The sequence below is a fragment of the Rhodamnia argentea genome, chromosome 5 (genome assembly GCF_020921035.1).
Source record: "Rhodamnia argentea isolate NSW1041297 chromosome 5, ASM2092103v1, whole genome shotgun sequence".
Lineage (NCBI taxonomy): Eukaryota > Viridiplantae > Streptophyta > Magnoliopsida > Myrtales > Myrtaceae > Rhodamnia > Rhodamnia argentea.
In genome coordinates, this window is record NC_063154.1 from 17,467,788 (window position 1) to 17,491,835 (window position 24,048).

General features: G+C 39.8%; 4 protein-coding genes across 5 annotated transcripts; 3 read left to right on the forward strand and 1 right to left on the reverse strand.

The window, feature by feature from the left end:
• Positions 1 to 4,663: 4,663 nt before the first annotated feature.
• On the forward strand, positions 4,664 to 9,111 carry LOC115757442 (histone deacetylase 6). The gene is made up of 4 exons (XM_030697655.2): positions 4,664 to 4,745; positions 4,899 to 5,041; positions 8,639 to 8,764; positions 8,838 to 9,111. Exons 1-4 carry the CDS (start codon positions 4,704 to 4,706, stop codon positions 9,001 to 9,003), a joined length of 477 nt encoding a protein of 158 aa, XP_030553515.2. The 5' UTR covers positions 4,664 to 4,703; the 3' UTR covers positions 9,004 to 9,111.
• A 209-nt stretch (positions 9,112 to 9,320) lies between these two features.
• LOC115757439 (FAD-linked sulfhydryl oxidase ERV1) lies at positions 9,321 to 14,279 on the reverse strand. Of its 2 annotated transcripts, XM_030697647.2 has the most exons (6): positions 14,010 to 14,279; positions 12,877 to 12,954; positions 11,812 to 11,859; positions 11,244 to 11,308; positions 10,374 to 10,451; positions 9,321 to 9,687 (listed from the first exon to the last, which is right to left on the reverse strand). In XM_030697647.2, the coding sequence occupies exons 1-6, from the start codon at positions 14,214 to 14,216 to the stop codon at positions 9,576 to 9,578; spliced, it is 588 nt and encodes a 195-aa protein (XP_030553507.1). In that variant the 5' UTR covers positions 14,217 to 14,279; the 3' UTR covers positions 9,321 to 9,575. The 2 variants fall into 2 exon arrangements, with proteins under 2 accessions (XP_030553507.1, XP_030553509.1); XM_030697649.2 differs by lacking the exon at positions 12,877 to 12,954.
• A 5,028-nt stretch (positions 14,280 to 19,307) lies between these two features.
• Positions 19,308 to 21,296, forward strand: LOC125312512 (protein NTM1-like 9). The gene is made up of 6 exons (XM_048279665.1): positions 19,308 to 19,857; positions 20,148 to 20,398; positions 20,710 to 20,823; positions 20,921 to 21,091; positions 21,125 to 21,205; positions 21,288 to 21,296. Exons 1-6 carry the CDS (start codon positions 19,677 to 19,679, stop codon positions 21,294 to 21,296), a joined length of 807 nt encoding a protein of 268 aa, XP_048135622.1. The 5' UTR covers positions 19,308 to 19,676.
• On the forward strand, positions 21,233 to 23,335 carry LOC115757426. The gene is made up of 3 exons (XM_030697630.2): positions 21,233 to 21,873; positions 22,256 to 22,534; positions 22,838 to 23,335. The coding sequence occupies exons 1-3, from the start codon at positions 21,538 to 21,540 to the stop codon at positions 23,072 to 23,074; spliced, it is 852 nt and encodes a 283-aa protein (XP_030553490.2). The 5' UTR covers positions 21,233 to 21,537; the 3' UTR covers positions 23,075 to 23,335.
• The last annotated feature ends 713 nt before the right edge of the window (positions 23,336 to 24,048 follow it).

Here is a 24,048-nt window from a genome sequence, read left to right on the forward strand (position 1 = left end):
CGCGTTTCTGCTCGACGAAATCACGAGGTATAAATTTTCGTGAATCCTTCATCTTTTCCGCGCGAACGACCTGCTCTTGATTGAATAGACTTAGCCTGATAAAACAAAAATTGATCCGTGATGCCAATGCCACTCGAGATCGCCGGAGCAAAAGAGCAACATTGGCTCACTCGTTCTTCAAACATGGGAAGAGCTTAATGAGTAGCATAACGTGGATGTGACCAAGTCGATGTGAAGTACAACCTTTCAATGTCCACAAAATCCAAATAATGTTTCTCCCAAAAGATCCCACTTCTCTTTCAATTTTGCTTTCGAGATGGGTACACGTCCCTTGGCTCCCACGCGTTTCATTTGCTTCTCAGGATTCCTGCGTTCTCATCTCTTCGTCACGCCACATCGCCTCCACCACAAGGATGTGGAAAATTCTAACTTACTTTAGTGGGAACCGAAAAATTGGACGCAAAAGTGTAAGAGTGCTTAAATATTAAATCACGTTTTCATTTAATAATTTAGGCTTTTAGAACAGTTGGCTGTAGTTTCACAAAATCTCACATAATATCTGAGAGTAGGAGGTCAAGAGTTCAAATCTTTTCTGGCATATGTCCATGCTTTTAGGCTTAGGCCAGAGGCAAGAATCACGGATATCGTCATCGGATTTAGATTGCCTAACATTGAGATTTCCGTGACATACGTGGCATTACCTAAATCAGGCCATCCAAATGAAAATGGATGGCCTGATTTGAGCCACGTCATGTCTTGAAAGGGAGAGAAAAAATGTGGGCGGAAATTTTTTTGGGGTTTAAAAAATTTTCAATCCCAAACGTGGCTCAAATCAAGTTGTCTATTTTCATTTGGATGGCCTGATTTGAGTAATGTCACGCATATCATGGAAATGTCACCTCGATGCTCTGCTTGTTTGTGCCATAAACAACTTTCATCCAATCACAAAACCAAAATACAAAAAAATTTCCACATGTTCTTCTCTTATGGATGCTTTGGTGACTCGTTATTAAACAAATTTGAGTTCAGAATGGAACTTGAATATTGTGTTGCCTTTTCTCCTACACAATGTGCAAGAACGTTGTATTTACACAAGGCAAACACCCGAGCAGGCAAGAACTAAAATAAGTATGCAAAAGGGATACCAAGGCAAGAATAATGCGGACTAAATTACCCAAAAAGTCCAAAACCTTTTGCATTTGTGCCGATTCAATCTATCCGGCCAATTTCGGTCGAAAACTGCTGACATTGGGCGAGTGCCGCTGGTATGAATAATTTTTAATAATATTTTATTATTTTTAAAAATTATTGATTCTTCTTTTCGTTTTCCTTTTTTTTTTTTTTTTTATCTTTCTCTTTCTTTTCTTATTTCCTTCTTCTTCTTCCTCCAACTAGTTGCCAGTTCACATTAGTGATTTTCAGCCAAAATTAAACTGGATGAACCGAATTGGCACAAATATAAAAGGTTTAGGACTGAATTGATAAAAAAAAAATTTAAGATTGAATTGACATAATTATAATAGATTTATGACTTTTTTTTTTTGGCAATCCTCTAGAATCATGCATATTTCCTGTTTCGTCTATCTTGTCCCAATCATGGGTCTCCAGTTTGCACTATTATTGCTGGATGTCATTGCTTGATTGAAGGCTGATTATTCAGCTCCGCACCGTCTACATTTGCTTTTGACCAATGTTTTTTTTACACTCCATCCGCTGACTGGACTGTGGATGTTCTGACGAGAGTATCAGTAAGAGCCGAGAGCCGATGTTTCTCGAATAAACTGATAATCAATCTCGAGGGCGCGAACGATAATCATTCTCTTTTCGAGTTCTATTTTGATTTCTTAGACAAGTTTCTGAGCAGATACAAGCAAAAAAAATTCAATTTATAGAATAGAAATTCATTTGATAACATCACAAAATTTCTACTATTGGACGATCGGTTGCCGCCGACTGGAGCTTGGTGAACGGAGACCCGCAGACAGCGAATGGAGGTCTGGGAACGGCATACGGCAAAGGCAGACGGTGCCCGGCAAACGACAAACGATGGCTAGGGAATGACGCACGACGAATGGTGGCTGGGGACCGGAGACTTGGGACCAGCGGCCGACGAACGACGACCGGCGAACGGTGACCGAGGACAAGCGACTAGGAATCGGAGATTGGCGATCGACAGTCCGGGGCTGGCGAATGATAGTAGGGACGCGAGAGAGGCAACAAGTAGCCGGCATATGGATAATGGCGGTAAGGAAGTGAGAGAGGCAACAAGAGGATGGCAATTGGCGACGGGAGACCGGCGGGCGGGCGATCGGCAGCAAGGACCCGAGAGAGAGAGAGAGAGAGAGAGAGAGAGAGAGAGAGAGAGAGAGAGAGAGAGAGAGAGAGAGAGAGAGAGAGAGCAATTAGAATAATTCTTATTTCCGTATCTGTTCCAAAAATAGGAAATTAGAAATTTTCTACTTCTTATTTCTGTTCCAAATTTATTTCTGAGCCAAGAATTTGTCCCGAAAATAAAAAAAATGAAATTCCGTTACCAAACGAATTTCTGTTCCAAATCCGTTTTTTGGAACATAAAATAGAAAAACAAGGAAATAAAACTATTGTCATGCACGCCCTTAGTACGAGCATGAAAAACAGGATTTTAAAATGAGGCGTCGACATACTATCACAAAGTAGTATTGGTGGATCTCTCAAATTAAGTCTGATGTCTCGTAAAATGAATGAAATCCATGTAAATTCGGCGGCGGCGGAGGCAAGAGCGCGATACTCGGCTTCCGCACCGGATTTTGCTCTCGGGAACTGCTTCTTTGCGCTCCTATTCGCACCGAGTCATGACGAAGAAATAATCAATACTCCTCAACGCTACAAGAAAAAAAATTCGATGGTCGTAGAAAATCGTTGAACTGATTAAACCAAGCTCTTGGAGATTGAAGAAGGCTGTAAAGTGCACGTTTAAGCTTGCAAACATGGTGTAGAATGGAAGGAGCTTTCATTCTTGGAGGTTGCCCTGCATAAACAGGTTTAGAGAGAAAACCGTGGAGAAATGTATTCTTTACGTTCATATTTGCATGTGATTATTGCCATATCGTATCATTTTGCTATTATGATTTGCATTTGGTTTGTCACGTCATATATTGCATGCGATTACTGTAACACCATAACGTAGTCATGTCTTGCATCTAACTTATCGTAGGAAAATGCTTTTCCGATAGTACTGTCAAGGACGGTACAATCTCAATTGTAGATTCACATATTATCACCGTAAGTACTACATAAAATACTTATTAATTAGGAAATTATGTGGTCATAAATAATGGACAATACCATCGGACTATCAAGCTAACAGCTCCCTTTATCATAATATATTATATGTCATCGTCGCCATATTTCGCATCTGATCCGCCAAGACATATGATCATCGTCATGTCTTGCATATGATTTGATATGTCATATTGCATGTGGTTATTACATATCACGTCATCATCGTGTTTCCCATCTAATTTGTCGTGTCATTCTCACATTGTACTGACTATATTTTATATTTAGGTTGAGATTTGCATTCACATTTTGACCAATAAAATGGAGTCAGGCCACTGTATACGCGAAAGTGGCTTCATTAATCAATAACCACGTTGAATGAGTGCTCTGTCAACATTTCAAGTTTTTTTTTTGCTTTTAAAAAAGAAACGTGCATGCTTTGCAAATTGATTGGTGATTTTCTCAGGACATACCCAAAAATTGAGCTAAGGTACCAAAAGGGCATTTTGGATGCTAATTCGCCCCACACATAACCAAATCCTCGGACTTGAGATCTCGGGTCTTCGCTTGACCGATTCCTTCACATGTTCGCATAGGCAGATGAATTTCCTATCACTATATAGGACCCCCTAAGTTTACCCGAAGCGATTGGTGGCGACTCTAGTATGATATGTGAATTCATGATTGTATCTTCATCCCATATATTATCTCATTTACGAATGGGGAAGGCCCACTATTAGCAGTCGACTCCCTTATACATGAGATTCGGGTGTTACAACTTTGATAAATCTTAACGCTAATATCCTAACCTAAATGATGGCTTTGGACCAATTCTAGCACGAACTTTCATTTGTGGAAAGAAAAAGAAAAGCACTAACTTCAATTTGAGAGTCAAAACTATCACTAAAATTTTTAATTAACACTAATTAAGATGTTATCAATTTCAATATTAAATAGCTAACGTGTCATCCAACGTGTATTGTGTGCCCGATGATATTATTCACCTGGGATTCTTGACAGGAGGCCGTTACCGTTGCGCAAAAACTCTTTTATCAAATTGTTTGAGCATGTCGACCGGTGATATCTTCATCGGTTGGTTTGCACGTGTGACTCGAGTGCTTATTCCGATTACAACATCGAGGGTAATTTTGCCTAGCTGATTATATGTTTTCTTAATGTTCTTCGTTTTCGATTTCCGAGGGGTCATTCTAAACATAACTAGTATCAATAGGTTTAGAAATGGGTCTTAAGGTTTTGTATTTTCTCGTTGTTCTCTAATCAAATCCTCTTGTTCGATTTTATCTTATCTTATGTTTTTGATAAGTAACTATTAACTTCTAGGTGTCAAGGCACTTCAATTTTCTATCAGCGCAGGAACACAGGAGGGCTTGGAGAGAGCGAGAGAGAAGCTCGCGCTCGTTGCAAAGTTACATAGCCAGTCGCGAATGGCGGACAAAGCTCCCTCCTCGTCTTCTTCCGCTGTTTCGGTAGTTCGCGCTCGACCCATTTCGATTCCTTGTCAAATGATTCGTTTTGCTGTCACCTTTCTCTCTCTGCCTAAACCCTGAATCCCAAAGGGGACTTCTTGAGTGTCCATTTAGCATCAGATGATGATCTCAACTTCAATTTGTTCCTCTTAGGAACGCCCAACAGGAGGAGGCGAAGATGAGCTGCTGTATGGAGCCGGGTCGGGGTGGGTTGAAGCTCGAACGTGGTGTGATCACTTGGCCTCTCTGTCCTCTGATCTCCTTCACATTCCGGCCCCCGACACCCCCTGCAATAGGTCTGTCTACGATCTTGATCAAACTTCCGCGGTTGGTTGTGCAAATTATGCTGTCGCTTGCTTGCTGTGATTGATGCACTAGAATGGATTTGTTTCCCTTTTCGAATGATGGGTCCCGTTTCGCCTTTCATGGTGCTCTATGTTGTTGGCTGTTGCTGGCATTTAATTCCAAGTGCAAAAAAAGAAGATCAAGATCAGATTATGTATTGGTGAGGAAGATTTCAGTGAAATCGATTCTTCTGTTGGCTGGAATTAGCTCCAATTGGAACAAATTGATGAACCTTTGGCAGGAGGAAAAATGTTAGATATATGTGTAGTTTGAGCCAAACTGAAGGAGAAAGTACTGTAAATTCTCTGCGTTCAAGTACTCGCGAGAAGGAAGATTTTCTTCCTGTTTCTTTCAACTGGGGTTCAAGTTGACCTAATCAGGTGAAGTAGTAGAGAACAGGGTTTTATGTAGTGACAGACTCTTACTTTAGTCTTCTATCTAAATCTTCCAGTACCTCCTATTTCCTGTCATTGTTTTGAAAGGGTCAAGTAGACTCATCTTCAAGCTTAAAAAAAACAGAAAAAAGAAAAAAGGTAGACTCATCTTCTTTGCCCCCTTTAAATGATAATGTGTGGCTTGGCACCCATTTTCATGTTTGTTAATCTGCTAAAGATAGAAGGAGCATTTAGCATCTTAAGGGGGGACTCAAGTTGCGCTGACAGACAAGGCATACTTTAAACAGGGTACGAATCCAAAATGAGCTGTGCCGAACCCTGAGTTTCGCTCTAAAGTGCTGCATTCTATGGACTCAATCTAAAGAGTGTGATCACCTTTAAGTACTACATTTAATTTGGCTGAGAGGAAGCCCTTTTATGGGAGCCCCTTCTCCTGGGCTATATAAATTGGGATTGCTGGTCCAGCTCCAATGTGGCTCATCTGTGTCTTCAGAAGTTACTCCAAAAAAGCAAATTTCTTAAAATGTGAGGACCCACAGTCCTGCAAAACCTTCATAAAACCTCCACAGAACAGATTGGATCTTTTGAAACGGTGATCAGAGCCTGTAAAATCAATGTTCTTGGCAAGCTGTTAGCAGACGATCTGCTTTTTCCTTTTTCTTTTTCTTGATTAGATACATTTCAGTTAGGGGTGAGCAAAACAACTGGGATCCACCCAAACCGGACCGGATCGGACCGTACCCAACTGGCTGATTTTGGATGGTAATAGGCAGGTATCAGTTTGGTTTCTGGTTCCAAAAATTTGGAACCTTTGGAACCGGCAGGTACCAATTCGGTTCATGGTTTCAGGTGGGAAACATCCAACCATCCAACCGGACTGGATCCATTGATATAATATAAATGTATAGTTTTTTTTAATTGTAGCTAAAACCCTCAAATTTTCAATCATGTCACACGACCCAGCCAGACGATGATCTTCATTCTCTGCAAAACCGGGAGTGGAGTCCCTTCTTGAGGTGGTCTGAGTGACATTTGGCTTGTCTGTGAAATTCTTTTCTTTGTTAGTCATTTGTTAAAATGAATGATTCTTATTTTGGGACTGCATTTTTAATGCGAGGATCTCTGTTCCAGGATATTGCCTTAGTTTCATTGATCTTCAATTACTATGATGAAAGCTCAGGTTGATACATGCAATTATTGGCAAACACTTCTGTTTCTTTCTTGGCATTGCAGTGATGGAACTTGTTACCTTCTTTCATATGATCTTCGTTGGTGCATTTTTTAATTGATGTTGGTGCTCGATAGGACTGATTCTATGGATCCAGCCGGGAACCGGACCGGACCGGACCGGTGGTTCGGTTCTTTGTTGGATCCATAGAACGAACGGGTGGTTCATGGTTTGCATTTTGCGGAACCGGTCCCTTGCGGGCGATTCTCAGTTCTAGGGTGTGAACAATTCATCTTGAAACTGATCACCCCTAATTTTAGTTGCTAGACTTGGTCATAAATTTTTAACCTCTTGGTTTGCAACTTCACATGTAACTTGGCAGTTGAGTCATAGTTTACCCTGCTAGAAAGAAGTAAAATTTCAATAGTTTTAACTATTATGATGTGGAAGAAACCAAGATTATTGCTGGTAGGCTCTTACATTTAAGAGAGCCAAGGTCCATTATTTTTATGAGTCAGCCTAGTATTCTTTCTCCATTTCATTTTATTCCTCATTTCATTGGATCAGTACATTTCACGTCAACCAATGTGCAAGCTGGAGTTAGGAAGCCAACGCATGAGGTTTCCCCTAAGATTCGTTGTCATCAGTTAGTGACTGACATGAGCTCACAACCTAATACGTGTAGCTTGTATAATATCTCATTGACTTTGCTGCTATGTTCCCACAGCTCTACTAGTAGAGATTTGTGATGATCGTTTCTTTGTAACATTCGATTTTTTTTGTTCACCTGCGGACCATGTATTCTATGCTGTATGTAGAATTGTTGTTCTCTACTCATCCGAAAATCTCTTTGTGAAAGAGTTGTAGTCTTTTCGTAACCGAATCACAGATGATCGTTGCTGGACAGAACTAGTGCTTGATTGGGGCCTCATAATGTTATCGTCCCTTTAACCAGCAGATTAGAGTTCAGAGTGGGGCAAATTTCGCCACGCTACTTTCATTCCCGAGGTCCACTCAATCAATGAATCTGACCCTTGAATCTGCCCTTGATGATCTACCTTTTCGGTCTGTGCCTTACCCTGCTCTCATACCTGGAATGGAAATACCTGAGTCTAGCTCATAGGCTGGTCCCCAAGAGCTCTCTTACTTGCTAACTAACTAGCTCCCACTCTGCTTCCAACATCTTCACTGTCTGGAAAAGGGCTAGTCCTTCCTATGAGTTTCGGGCCAAGGTCTTGCAAGTTCGGCTAAGGAAGGTTCAGCAGCTTTAAGAAAAACTGGTTTCAAAGAGTTGGATGCAAAAGTTGTAGATTTACCCACATGCTTACCCAACCAGTAAACTACTCTTCTATCTCTCCCAGGAGCAGAAAAAGAAGAAGTGGCACGAAGTCGGGAGCTAATCGTTGTACGGGCTTTGCCGGTAACCAAAGCGTATTGTTCCCGCAACCACTTTGATACCTTGCTTCTAGCTTTTGTAGGTTATGCAATATGAGGGCTCTTGAGACTCTGCTTTTCTGTTTTTGAATGGCCCCTCTTTTCAGGGGGAGAAGCAGTAATTTGATAATATAAGAAAGATGCACTTAAATCAGCTGGTCGCTAAACTTTGATTATAATCATCCAATGCATTAGATTGTCATTTTTTTTTTCCTATTAGTGCACTTTGACTGAAATCTGGCTAATTTTCCAGCGAAATGCTGATGTAGCAGCTACATGGTAATGACTTGTCATCAGACATTAGTTGTGTGTCCATCATCTCATCAATCCGCTAGAAAGATTGGGCGCCAGGTTCTGATTAAACTGTAATTTTACAGGAGCAAAAGTGTATGGCACTAGGTGATTGAAATCAAAATTGGATGACCTGTTTGAAAAATTCACGAAAGTTCCGTCACTTCAGACGAATTTACCGTTAGAATTGTGTACTTGAGTTGAATTTTGTTATTCTGAAATGGAAAAATGTAATCTTTCATCTTCCTTTACTTCCGTAGGTGTCATCACCCAAGTGAGAACTGGTTATGTCTGTGTTGCAAGGAAGTGCTCTGCAGCCGATTTGTGAACAAGCATATGCTCCAGCATTATCAGCAAACAAGCGACTGCCTCGCGCTCAGCTTCAGGTATTTTCTCTTCATTTTGACTTTCTGTTTCTTTGTCATGCTCCTGTGACTGACTCTATTTATGTGGAATCAGTGATCTATCAGTGTGGTGTTTCTCCTGCGATTCGTATATAGATGCACAAGTGCTTCCACAGCTGCGGCCTGTTTATGAAACTGCATATATCTTGAAATTTGGAGAGTCCCCGCCAATTCGGAATGTTGAACTCCAAAATGTTGCAGCTTCCTCCGCAGGCAGTTGATTTGGATCAAGTATTGCTTTCAGCTTTGCTCATTGAGGAGATGGAGGCGGTGCGCTCGTGACCAATGTTTATTATCCAAGATAGGTGATTTGCCATATATTGGGAAAAGAAAACCCTTTCTCTGATAATCTTGAAGCGAAACTTTTACTTGATTGTTGTTTTACCATTCTCGAGCTCTTTATCGTTTTCGTTTTTGACACGCCACACTCTTTCGTCGAACTAACGCAATTTTGCAACTTGGATTACGATCACTCGTTTCACTGGAGAAGAAATCCACAATTCCTTTGCAGAATCGCTGACTTGAAATTGGACAAGCATTGGCAGAAGCAGATAAGCAATTTAATATCTTCTTTCTGTGTATCAGAGGAACCAATAGCTACACGAAGATCATCTCAAGCAATAAGTGAATTCATGGCCAAAAACAGAAAAGTAGGAGAACATGAATTGCCCTGGGGCCATGGCTAAAAATCTCCTATACAGGGTTATGTTACGTTGCAAATACATACAAAAGTGACAGCAGATATCCTTTGGACCATTTGCTGAATAAATTGTAAAGTCGGTCATCCTAACAACTAGTCCCCAAACTTTGTCAAAGTTCCCTGCAGATCACATGTACGGAGCTCGCACTCGAGCTTGCCCCACCTGGCATCGACTCGCTCGCAAGGGAATGCCAACTTCCCTAGGCTGTTCGATCACAGATAAATCAACATTAATCACTAAACAAAATTTGTTAGAGTCAGCCTATAGTTCTGCATGAAAAATGGCAGAGAATGAATCTAGGCCTCTTTTTGAGCTGACATAACTGCTCGACAAGTAACCAGGCAAAGCCTATAAACTTTTGTTTGGTCAGATATTTTGATATGATTCCTCTCAATTTAGAGACGTAATCTAAAAAGAGAAGGGGACAGTTACCTCTTTTAACTCTACTTTCTCCTTTTAAAGGTGATTCGTCATGATTCTAACATGTTCAAGACATACATCATACGTGCCTGGACCACTTGTGGGACGATGCATCCAAATATCTTAGTTCTCAAGCAATTGTGATATGCTTCATCCCCTTCCCACCAAAATTGAAGAAATATATGTATCCAATCATTTTGTGTAACTCTACGTTTGGTCTTGACAATCTCAACAAGAAAACAAGGAATTGCCACTGAACCAAGACTGGTATGAACATCCAATGGTAGGCCAAGAGATCGGAAGGGATCAGACATGCCAAAACTGAAGCGTGTATCCATTAGGTGGCATTCTCTAGCGAAAACATCCTCTGGTCTCGAGAATGTTTAGATGTTTTACTTATATAGATTGCTCATTCTTGATCATATGGAATACCAAAACTGAAAAAGAAGTTCAACAAACATGAAAGCTACCTTCGGTTGACTACATTATGCACATGGCAGAGCCACTGGGAGAACTCAGCATGCGATCCTGCTTGTACAGGATTTGCCCTGCCAAGATCAAAGAAGGAAAAAAAGAGGTCCATGAGAAAAAAGCATAAAGCAACAGCTATTCTCATGCTGAAACTGGCTCCATCCTAAACATCAGATGAAAACCCCTGCAACATCTGCCTTTTAAGATTAGCGCTGTCTATCAAATCTTCCCATGCTTATACATGCTTAAGTTAAAAACCAAATTCAGGTAGCAGGAAGACTCCCTCCCACAAACTAAACTAATTCTTATGGAGGTCGCACTTCTAAAGCTGCATCAAATGTAACGCAGTATCTTCAAATATTGAGCTCAATTATTGAACGCTAACAAGTTTTCGTTTGAGCAATTATCTACCAATTGCAGTGAACTTCTATTAAGGAAAACCACCATAGCATTCGGAGCTTACAAATACTCCAAAACTCAAAATTGTTCATAATTTTCCAATATCATGTTTCTAGAAGCACTGGTTTTCACTCTGATGTTCATTACATTCCATTAGTCTCTTATTTGCACTCTGGCGGAAGTGATTGTACTAGGATCAGATTCTCTTTTTTGCTTTTCACAAGGATTAGTTTCTTAATAATCTTCATGAAAGTTCAGCTGGTGACGGGTGAGGTAATTATGCAATCCTAAATTAAAGTAACTTCATGACCACTGTATCAAAAGGTGTCAAAATTTTTTTTGTTCATTAAATTTCAAACTGACTATACTTATTGAGAGCAATAGTAAAGCCACTCTAGGCCCTTGATGAGTGCACGCATTCATGTAAAACAAGGCCTTCAATGCTTTTGGTAAGGTGGAAAGGGAGAGACCTCAGTATTTCTTTAAAGTGGTCTGCACATTCCTGGCAAGGGTACATTCGAGACAATATAGCCATCTGTAGAAATCAGAAAATGAGAGGCAATGAGTTGGGATAGCATTATATCACTACTTTTGTCAAGTGACCATGCATGTCATCTATTCTTGACAATACCCATTAGCATCTCAAGTCCATGAACACTTGTGCAGGGCTCCTCTAAAGTAAATTATAAAGCATCTTTAAAAGTGAAAGCAAATACTCTGGGAAGAAGGCAATAAATTAAAAAATGCTAGTTACAGCCAAACCAAGACTAGAATTACAAATGAAGGGCAAAAAATTCAACCAAGTGACTCTTGCTTTACTCGTGGGTGGGCATACATGTGTGTGTGTGAGCGTGTGCGTGTGTTTTTTTTTGGGGGGGAGGGGGAGGGGGAGGGGGCTTGTGGGCGTGGGCGTGGGCGTGGGGGTGGGGGTGTGTGTGGGTGTGTTTCCCTCAATTATTCATGAAATTCTCACTTGCATGGGATAATATAAATTAATGTATAAGATGAATGTATATGGAAGGATATGAATCATCGTACCAATTCTTTCACATCTTTCTTCTGTTGCCTTGTTGGTTTGTCAGGATACTGAAAGACGCAAAAAGTAAGACGAAAACGCATGTCTTTGTAAAGTAAACAGCATTTCAATAATATGAAGTGGCATTATATCTTCGACATGAGTCAAGGGAAAAAAATGCAGCCGCATTGTGACAGCTTAAGCACAAATCTAAGTTACTAGAGATGGAAGAGCGATCTTATGAGCTTGAATTAGCTACTTCTGCACAAAAACTGATGGCTGCACCAGCCACCTAAAAGAAAGACAAGCGAAAGAGAAATGTTGCCAGAATTTAAGCTGCAAAAGCTATTCTATTGCTTCGAAGACAAAAGATATGAAGATGACGGGATGAAAGCGAGGTGAGAACAAATTTTCTCAGGAAATTAATTAGTGCCTAAAGCACATTGAATTAGGAGCATAAAACAAGAAAAGGATGATGAGATATCATTTTTTGCTCCACGGATATTAGTTCTCCCACAATCATGCAGTGCATGAAATTCTCTTCATTTCTCCAAATTTACCTCATTGCTATACAACATTCTCCTATAACAGAAAGGACACCATGGCGACAAAGATGAGACACATGCAAAGAATTTCCCCTAAGTTAGGACTTTCACTAGGATATACTAAGTTGGGAATTAAGAATATTGAGATAATACAACCGTTTACTAAGTAACCATTTTTATGCTCCCAAACGAATGCTGAAGTTTCTGACCGAAATATGGCACAATCATTAATGCAAACAAGAAGCTCTTAAATAATTGAATATAGCTCTTTCAAGAAATGAATGAAATCATGGAGAAGCCTCTCACTGGGAATTGACATGTAAAAACCCCACTGAAAGTCCTTTTACTTTAGATGGTTTCCTCATTTATAAAGAAAGATGTGGAAAGTTAACGCAATTATACAACCTAAATTGGTAAAAGAGGTTCTTCACAAGAACTTAGCAGAAGTACAAATAATTAGGAATGTACTCATAGACTTAGTCATAACTTAAAAAGGGAAAACAAAAAGCAAAGTAGATAAACAGGCTCAAATAGTGAGAAGACCTGAGCAGCTAGAGTGTGAAGAAAAGTCCAGGTGGCCCTCCCTAGCTCTTCTTTAGTTACAGGTGCAGCACCTTGTGCCTGAAAAAACATTTAGTTGGAGCTTGATGGGAGAACTAGTTTGACAAGGTAAAAAGACAAGTCACAACATCAAGAAATATCGGTCCCAGAGTAACTTCCAATGATTTCATTTTTGATTTTTTCCCTAAGGCTCCATTGGCAGAGAAATCTCATTTTCTCAAACAGCACTAACGAATAGCAAAATCTCGAAAGAATAGTGCTAACAAAGACTCTTATGAAGCAGTTCTAAGTTCTAAAACATGCGATCCGAGAGCAACCATCCATTAGAAGAATTAACTGAATGACCCAGGGTGACAACTCCTAAATGCTGACATTGCAGGATTCCTCAGCAAATATGCTCGTGTCCAGTGAAACTCTGGTAATTTTGAGTCAATTTCACTCCATTTCAAGCTCTATAAGATACGCATAACGAACCTATTAGTCTCTACCTGACTAAAAATTTACTTCTCCAAAGACCATCAGAAGTGCAACTCACGATAAAGCTCCCGTAAAATCTCCCGGAAATAAGCGGTCACTGTTGGCCCAAGAAGACCAAGCAATGAACTCAGAACTTATTCAACAAAATGGCAGGTAAAAATCACACATATGGCCTACACCGCTTTGTATCTCATGACTGCGATCTTCCAAATGTTTCCATTTACATTCCAAGTGTCCCAGGGAGAAAGTCAAACACCAATCCACCATATCTTTAAACGTCTCCTTTCATTTCCCGCCATGAAACATTGCATAGCGATTATGGATTTCAAAATGCTCCTGCTTGCTTTCACCGAAAGGTGAGAGCCTTCATTTAGGAATACCCACAAACAATGATTTGAAGCACTTCTTTTTATTTTACACTATTTTGGAAACCCAAGGACTCAATCGCATGGACATGTAAAATACAGGATTTCCAATCCACCGAGCATTCACACCAGAGCCTTCATTTAGGAATACCCACAAACACCGACCGAGCGTGCACACCATAAACACCATCAATACGAGGGGGAAAAAAACGGTACTTTTCACTCGAGACGGCAACTACACCAAGCAAAGAGGAAGGAAAACAGAGTGCCCACCTTCTTGAGAACCTCTTCCGGTCTGAAAGTTCGAAAATTTGCGCTCGATGCGCTTTGTTTGGACGGGCTTGAGAAGGAGAAGAGAGCATTGTTATCAGTCTGCGAAGGGTTACCAGGACGAGCAATGAAGGTAGAGAGATGGGTCTGGATGGAGTTGGATATCTTCTCAAGATTTTGGAAGAGACCGAGGAATGGGTTCTCAGACATCGTCACTTGGCAGAGTTGATGAAGTGGGAATGAAACAGCGGGAAGGTGACAGTGCGATGTTGACTTCCACTCGTAGTAATAACGAACAACAATGTTGACAGTTTTCATAAAATAAATAGTTGATGAAAATTAATTTTATTATCAATAATAATATATATTTCGTAAACGAATAAAAATGTTTTCTCGTTCATTCATTTTTTTATGCGATATCACTGATTAATTCTAAAAAGAAAAAGGTCACAAAAAGCCCAAATTATATCTGCCGCAATATTTTTACCTTGAACTTTTTTTATAACATAAGAAATCTCAAATTATGCCGACTTTAATGCATTCACCCTAAATTTCTTTTTATGACAAAAAAAATCCAAACTTGTAACTATGTGACACGTTCTCCCTCTGTCAAAGATTAGTTGAGTGATTTTTTTGCCAAAATAATGTCGTTTTCACCATGTCAAAATCATTTGCTTTCTGTTGTCCACATAGGCAACGGTATTCACTGATGAACCCTCACACAGGTACAAGTTTTGGATTTTTGGTGTCATAGAAAATGAACATAAATTGAAATTTTTTGTGGCTTTTGCCCTTCTGAAAAATTATTTTTCAAATTATTTACTTTTCACGAAATAAAGGCAATATGGACTTGTTTTTTTAACATTTTATATGATTTTTGAATTGTAGTTTTGACTAATAATTTTAAGTCACTTGATGAAGTATTTTGACTCTCGTTGAGCTTGTAGAAAAAAATTTTGAAAAAAAAAAATCTTTTCTAGAAAAGCTTCTTGTGTATGATTGTAAAAGTTGTTTTTCTTTTTTTTTTTATGTTTTTGGGTACCCATGTTCCAATCTGTTCTGCCGTCTCGACAGAACAATTCCAAGTTTGAATTTTACACTAATATATCAGTTACCCAAGTTCCAATATGTAATTCTTTTCGCATTTTATCTATTTTTTTTTTAATTTTTCTATTTGTTGTTATGCATTAGCAAAAAAATTTGATGATCAAAGGGCTCGAGACAATCACATATACATCTACAATGATATTCAGATTCCTTTTGATTCGTGAAAAATGAATAATTTTAAATACATTTTCCAAAAAATAATCGCTTGTGTCTCTTGAAATAATTAGTCAATAAAAAACGTTTTCATTATCGACGATAATTTATGTCTAAACATTTGATATTGATTTTGTTTTTGCGTTCATTCATTTATATAATCGATATAACGAGGAAAACGTTTTCTCAATCATTTATTTCACATGAAACAAATGAAGCCTTAGTTACTTAATTTTTCACTTTCGATTTTCTTCTTTTCCATTTCGTTTTCATTTTACGTCGTTAATTGAGATTTACATTTACGTTATTTGGTTGTTAATTAAATTGAAATCCTTTTTTCATTGACAAATCTTGAACTCCTTAGGTTCTTTTTTTCCATTTACCTTTTTTTTTTTTTTTTTTCATATTCTAGTTTCACAAATATTTGCAAATAATAATAAAATGGCCGAAAGAAGCTAGATAAATATTATCCTAGAGTTAGGCATCCGTTGAGTTTATTCTCCCTTAAATATAATCCATTGAGTTATAAAACCAGACAGATATTGTTTCTTTAGATTTAAATTAGTATGCTTCCTTCTCTTCATAGAACAGTCTTGTTGCCACATAGGGGGAGAGGGACAAAGAGACCTCGTTAATATTGATAGAATAAATTACTAGGTTAACAAGGCACCGTGCGAAATACAGGTTCACCTAGCAGGAAGCCTTAAACTTTTCCTACACGACTCCAAATGCGGGAGGCTACTATACCTACCTATCCAACAGTCGCTAACCGAAGGTGATCCGGGGTCTACTTTCATCAGCCGCAGGCTCCTAGGTTCTCTCCAAATCTTTTTCTTTTCCGAAAAGAGGAAATACAAAGAGAATTTACATAGAGATTCCTCCACTATAAGGAGGAGTTCCTCCCCCTATCTCTTCTTGAGTCTTTTAAGGACCTGTTCAGATCCATATTCTCCCTTAAAAATAATCCATTGAGTTATAGAACTAGTTAAGTATTGTTTCTTTAGATTTAAATTAGTGTCCTTCGCTCTCTTCATAGAACAGTCTAGTTGCCACGTGGAAAATAAGAAGGGGGGAGGAGGAGAGGGATGAAGGGAACATTGTCGACTTCACATAGTATTCACATGATCGACGAGTAAATTCACTTAATATCGGGGGTGATTGTTTTCCAGGCCTGTCCGGTTCTTGGACAGTCCAAAAGAACCAATCGCATATGTTTGAAATACATATTCACATTTTATATGTGTAGAAGTGCTCTTAATAATTTAAGAGTTTAAATAATTTTTTCAAAGATTTATAAGAAATAAAACTAAAACTAGAAGAAATTATCGGTCCGATCCAAGTGGTTGGGAATCGGACTAGCGGTCTCGAAAATCGGACCATACGAGCCAATCCAGTCCGATCTATTTGGCTCTGTTTGCTCACCCCTACTTAATCTATCATGGACAGGTGTTTGTTTCCTCTCGGTACCTTTCTTGGTGGGTGGGCATTCCTTGACCGTCGCGATAAAATCTGGTATTATTGCATCTAGCTAAGGCAAGAATATAGTCTGCCAACATAGTTATGGTTTTCGGAACTTTAAATTACATTTGATGCTTTGATAACTTAAAATGAACTAATACTACATATGTACCACCTTGACATCGTGCCCTAGAAAGTAATCTTGCTTATACTAAGTTTGATTTCCAAATTAATTGACAAAATGTTATGACAAACCGTAAGCAAATATTTAAAAAGTTGATCATATTTATCTTCGTTTATTTAACGAAAAATGAATGGTTTGAAAAATATTTTCCTAAAAAATGATCATTTGTATAATTTGAAATAACTAAGTAACGAAAAATATTTTCATTATCAATCTTAATTTGTGTTTAAATAGTTTCTTCAATGATATAGATATTCTTTTTTAATTTTTTAATTTTTTGCGGATGCTGAAAAATGGAGAAAATAAAAAAGAAATAAGTGAAGCAACGACCAGGAAGAAAGCTCCAATAAAGTAGCCAACAAATTGAACAGAGATGACTTTCCCCCTCAACTTCCGCAGCAAGTTGTAAGACTTGAGAAACAAGTCCAGAAGCCAGACAACATAACTTCCTAAGTAAGGTAAAGAGGAGTGCATCAGAGGAAGCACAGGGCAGCAAGCGCAGTATAAATTCATCTCCTCACGCGGGTTGGAACATCATAGGTATCTCCAACCGAGTTCCGAGACATTCGTGCCCGCTCCGTTTCTCCTGCAGCGACCGCGAGATGGAAGACGGCGCGGTAGCTGGGCAGCATTCGGCGGCGGGATCCGGAGCCGAAACCCGTCACTGGAGGAATCGTGGATCATTATTTGAAGCTGAAAGAACGAGCTGCGTGGTGGTGCCCCAATCACTCCCGGTTTCTAAGCGGAACACTAAAGCATGGGTGATGCACGAGTATCACCTAAATGCCGATCCTCTTTAGGACACTTCAGGAGGCCAGGTACATAGATTGATCTCATTCGCTTGGTATCTATGCTTCTTGGCTTTGCAGACTAAAGTACGACCATCGAGTTCGTTCGTTGAATTACTAGCTTTTCGCCGAGCATATGCGAGTTATGTTATGCACTCCCCTTCGCATCTAGCCATTGAGATACTGTTAATGTGCATCTCAGTTCTATCAGGATATGTCATTGCCTTTTGCTTCTCTTTTCGTATTATCCAACTCACGTCCGGTTCTTGTTCTTTTTCTTATATGTGCAGACAGACTGTTCTTGGCGTTTTGAAGGTACACGAAATGAGAAGGCCGATAATTAAGATGTTCCTAGCAAGACTATGCAACCTCGTAGGTTAAAGATGACTTAAAGAAGACGATCCACGTATTTCTAAAAGACCAATCCAAGCGACTGAAGACACTTGTGAAGCCATATTCAAGTTAGGTTTCTCCATGCTTAATGCGGATTCACGATGAGCTTTGTATGCCAGTAATAAAATCTTCTTACTGAGAAGCCCTTCATTTCAATTTACTGCATTTATCATTTTGGAGCTCGAGATCCATCCGAATTCCATGTATGGTGGCCTGGTTTAAGACTTTCTAAATGTGTAACCGCACTCTAATTCATAAAAGTGGTTACTGAAAAAGAGTACATGAACTCCTTCCTCCGAAGCAGATGATCGCCATAATGAGTGACCATATAGATTTGACCCAGAAAAAGAAAGCGGCAATGCCGCCGCCTTTCAACCCCATGCCGCTGGTTTAACGGTTAAGAATTAGACTCAATTGGGCAATAGTTCACATGACACTAGTTTGATTCTCCACAACCGCCGATTGCGTACAATCTCATATTAGTATCGCCTCCGGGGGCTCGTGCTCACATCTCACTTGGTCTATAGAGGCCCTCGGTTTATGCGACTAAGGCCGAGTTGCAGGTCATCTTCGAAACCTCCTGCAGTTCAGTGCTTTTTCTGTAATCTGAACATTCATCTATCAGCATATTTCAAGAGTGAAACTTTAATGATATGAACAATAAAGGAAGATAACATTCATTTTTCCGTCGTTGTCAATCTCCTACGACCCGTCGCATGATAATACCAATCATAGTTTAGTCTTACCTAAACTGAAAGGAGATGAAGCTAATTATATGGGAAAATTTTCAAATAAGGACCTAAAGTGTCCTCTTTGGGCCTGATCAAGGGCATTTTTTGTCATTTATTTTTTTTCTATTTTTCTTCCTTTTTTCTGTTTTCTTTTCTTTTTGCCATTTTCTTTTTCTATTTTTTTTCCTTCCTTCTCGCCTGTGGCCGGTCTCAGGTGATGGCTGGCCACCGGCAAGGGCTAGGTGAGGCCGCCCTCGATGTTTGCGAGGGCCTAACAAAAGTTCCTTCTTTTTTTCGTGCATTGGCACATAAAGAGACCGTGTAGGGTGAAACTTTGTCGTATAAAGAAAACGTATACATGCATGGACAGCACTTATGTTAACCGACTCTTAGCAGATTGATTTTAACTCAGATTCACACAGTGTAACTAATGAAAATGAAAAGGAAGGTCTCCTATTGTAATTAGTGGAAACAACCAGGACACAACATAGGAGCAAATCCCAGAAATTTCCTGGATAATGTCATTACAATTTGAGTGAGCAAAACAAATATATACAGTAAACCATGTACCTTTCAGAATGAGCAGAATCCTAGATTAGTCTGTTTTATGTGATGGGATCCACCAGGACAGGGAAAAGCAGACAAAAAAACCATCCCTGTCAGCTACCACTCAATATCAAGATTTCTCCAATGTCCACATACAAAAAGTTTGGTAACTTCTCAAAGAAGGGAAGACTTTCTATAAAGACCCTCCCAAATGGTAGTGTGTTGATGCTCACTTCATCTGCTTCCACAATCTGAAGTGAGCTCATTAGTTTTGCTTGTGTGTTGGGTGAAGAACAGAACGGGGAAGGAGATGGGAGCTGTGGTCATCCCGAGCAATTTGCCGGTCGGATACAGATTCCATCCGACTGACGAGGAATTCGTTGGTCATTACTTGAAGAACCGAGTCCGAGGATTCGTCGACTGTCCCTGCATAATTCCCGATGTCGACATCTGCAGGTGGGATCCTTGGCAATTACCACAGAAGTTTCATGGTAAGAACAGATAGTACTATCACTTTGCTTGCTCCTTTGATACAATCTCTCTGCAACCATGATTTTCAGAAGCCTATTACCTAAAGTATTATGGGTTTTTGGAGCATAATATTTATCATCAAGTGGTGAAAAGTCGAGGGAATGTTCTGATGAGATGTGAATTTGAGAGTGTGTGGTGGTAAAATGTCATTTAAAAAGGTGTAAACAATTGTGGAATGCAAAAATTTTCTTTCCTTAGTCAAAAAATGAAATATCAGCTCTTAATTACAAGAAATCAATGAGATTGACAGGTGAATCAGTCATTTTCCCATATGACAAAGTTCGAGAGTGGTGGTTCTTCTGTCCGCAAACAACCGAACAGGTTAAAAGATCAACTCCCTCCGGCTATTGGAAGAAGACTGGTACTGACCGGAATGTCAAGGCCAGGTATACCAACAGAGTAATCGGAACCAAGAAAACATTAGTCTTCCACGAAGGTCGGGGCAAAAAGGGCGTCAAGTCCAACTGGGTCATACACGAATATCATTTACCTGACGACGATGTACTCAATCTATCCCTCATTTTACAATTAGTTAGATTCACGAGATGCATGAACTTGATAACATGTCATACGAGAACTACAGCTACAATAATCTGCAGAAAGATTATAAGTTTCCACAAGTCCTAAAGAAGCAAAGAAACATTTTTTGCTCGGTTTCTATTAGAAGATGAAATCCTATACATACATTGAGAATGATATTGTTTCTCCCAAATTTGTGAGCAGAATCTTACTGTTGATGATCCAATTGTTTTAACTGAAATAACATGAACTCGTGACAGTTGAATGGGAATTATGTTCTGTGTTGCTTAAAGGACAAAGGAGATGAGAAGGCTGATGATTTGACCATAGAATTAGAGCCTGGAGCCATGCTGGAGGATTTGGTTTCAGCTCTTCGTCAACCTGATAATGAGGACTCATTTCCTGAGGTGCGGAGGAAAAACTGTTCTGTTTGTTCACTTAATATCTGTCTTAACGTGGGCGCGCAAATGTGTTAACGACTAATCTTTTTACTTGTAAATACAGTCTTTGATCCAAGCAATGATGACGTCACTGATGGACCCCTCATTTCAAGCTATTTCGCGTGACCTCCTGCAGCTGCTTCAGCCTGCGCTGCAATCACATCCGTTTATGGATATCAAGAGTCCGCCTTTTATGGACTCCTCATTGGGCAGGAGTCTTGCTGAATGCTATGATTTTCTTTTTTGGTCGAATGCTGAATGCTATGATGAATTGCAATGTTCATTGTGTGCAATTGAAGAGGGTGAAGATGTTGATGCCGGCCCCTCATCCATAAGGCAGGGCAGACAGGTCCCCTTATCCATAATGCAGGGCAGACAGGTCAATATTCTTCCCGTGAAATTTCATTTGGTTTCTTTGATTACTTCTCTAGGAAATTTAGGTTTATAATGGTTTGAAATGCATCGGAAGGGCGCTTCCCTTTTGCCAGGTCGTCTGTAAAGTAAGGATGTTTTTATTTCGATCATCTTTGCATAGAACAGGAAGCTCATTACAGAATTTGTCTGCGGAAAAACAAAAGTGGACTCCCATGCTAAGTTACTCGTGTTTAGTCACTTTCGATCATATATGAACGTGGATAATTTAGAACCCAATCTCGAAGGTTTGTTATGGAAATTTAGTTTATGCCCCGGTTATTTCTGCTGATTCACATTATCTCATGTAATCAGTCTATGCAGTGTGACCAAACATCTAACCCGCATGATGACCGCCCTGTTCTAATGGAGAATTGGCCAAGATTCGAACTCCAGACGTTTACTCCCCCTGTGGAAAAGAAAGGGATGGGGGAGAATGAGTCCAACGGCTCACTGGTCGCCCCCGAGAAACCTATGCCGCCTCCCGGTGTCAAATGTTATAGCGAAGATGAAGAGCCGAGGTTTGAAAAGGTTAAGCAGGATACTGCAGCCGAAAGCATGAAAACAGAATGCATATCTTTGGATGAAACCGCAGCCAGGGCAAAGGTGAAAGCAGCTCCTGAACTAACCCATTGTGCCATATTACCGTTTTTATTTCAAACTGTAAGAAGAATGGTGAAGAACTATGAAGCAGAAAACATATAGAAAAGGAAATTGCCGCTGAGACATTGAACAAGCTAGTAGATGACTATAAGGCTGACCGTGATTAGAGCTTCCAGACAATTTGATAGTTTAAAAGTCATGAATGCTTCTCATGAGATCACGATGATAACTTGGTTGATTCCGTTGATCCATTTGATCTTGTGCCGTGATTAGAGCTTCCAGACAATTTGATAGTTTAAAAGTCATGAATGCTTCTCATGAGATCACGATGATAACTTGGTTGATTCCGTTGATCCATTTGATCTTGTGCAATGCTTTGTTGCAGTATGGCCAATCATATACAGTGGAGAATCTCCGAACACCAACAATTGAATCCCTCCCTCGTGGTTTTCGTTTTGAGGAAACGGAAGGAGCCTTACAGAGTGAATTCGAGAGCTTGCATGTTTCCTCTGCCGAACCTTTGGAGCTTTCGAATGACCCCGAGACTCAAAGAATTCATAGTGATGAAGAGCAGACATTCGAAAAGGTTAAGAAGCAGGAATGTCCATTGGGAAATGTTAAACCAGAATGGGTATCCTGGGATGAATCTGCAGCAACAGCAAAGGTGAAAGCAGCTCCCAGTTTAACCGATTTTATCTTGCTATTATCTTCCAATCTTGATGGGACCTCCAGCTCTAATACCTTATGAGATTTTGTTGGACCACTATCAACTATTCTAAAAGCTTAAGCTATTAGATGAAGGCGTGATTTAATATTTAATTACTCTAATATGTTTGATGGGCAGGGATCCATATATTTCGGAAAAGCATTTGAGAAAACTAGGAAGTTCTTCATTTTCCAGTCTCCTGTCAATCCTCTCTGTCCTTTTCCCTGTCAACTCACTATTTGAAACACTTGATGTTGGCAGGTACTCGAATACAAAGAGAGCATTTCAGCCGGTAGTTCACCCAAGAGGACAGACAGTGAGGAGATCGACCATACCCGAGAGAAATCAAACTTAGTGACTGCATTGGCCAGACCAACCACCAAGAACACAAAAAGTTCCATAAATCCTCCACTTCTTAATCCTGTGAACGTGGTTGTCGGGATTTCCCTGTCAATCGCCATCACTGCTATTTTCGCTACTATTTGGCGCCGAGCGTGATGCTACATCATTGACAAGTACCAGAGTAGAAAAGGGTTCTGTATGTTGTGTTGTAATTTGTGATCTATGGAGCTTGTCTTCCTTTCTGATGCTAATGCTTTGTACTGCTTTTTCATTCTAAAGGAATTGGAAGATCTAACTCGATGTGCGACTGCTCTGAAACTTACTCTTTTCGTTCCCTGCTGTATATAATGGAAGAATCAACAAGTTGCCACAGTGATGTCCCCCCGTAAAAGTCAACTTGCGAGTCCATCAGTCCATCTCTTCTTTAGTTTATCAAGCTCACTGAAGGATCGATAACATGAGTTTGGTCGTTTTCGAGGCACTGTCCATGGATACCACATGCAAGCTAATCAGTCTACATAGAACAAGATCAAACAATACGGGGCCAGCGGTAGCTCCGAGCCTCCCTAGAATCACACACATGTATTTAGAACTTGAATCGCAAGAAACAACGAATGAGGACCGAGAATGCATTTGAACCAACGCTGATTTGTCAAAGGGTGAGGAATAGGAGAGAGCTTATATTTAGAGGCATCGGTACATCGGCAACCGGCATCAAGCCGCCCGACAAAATCCAAAACATAACTTGTGATGCTGTGAGAAGGCCATGAACATATGGATCACCTTAAGACAAGGTTCCCTGCACAGTTTCATATATGCAAGGACCTGTTCTCTTAGCAAATTACTTTGAGAGTGACCCAAAGCGGGGCCATGTTGGAGAGAAAAAGAAAAGAAAATAATCCCATTAAAGTGCCAACCAGAGGAATCTGTCCACCACATAGGGGGGATAAATGGAGAAAAAGAGGAGTTGAGAAAGAGATGCACAAGACTAAAAAATGATAGAAAGGGCCAGAGAACTTTCTCAGGAAGGTGAACAAGTCTTGAAGAATTCTGCAAAAGGGACAAAAGGGAAGTAATAAAGCAAGAACAGATGTGGGATCCATCAAGAACTATGGATTAACTTCCCAAGC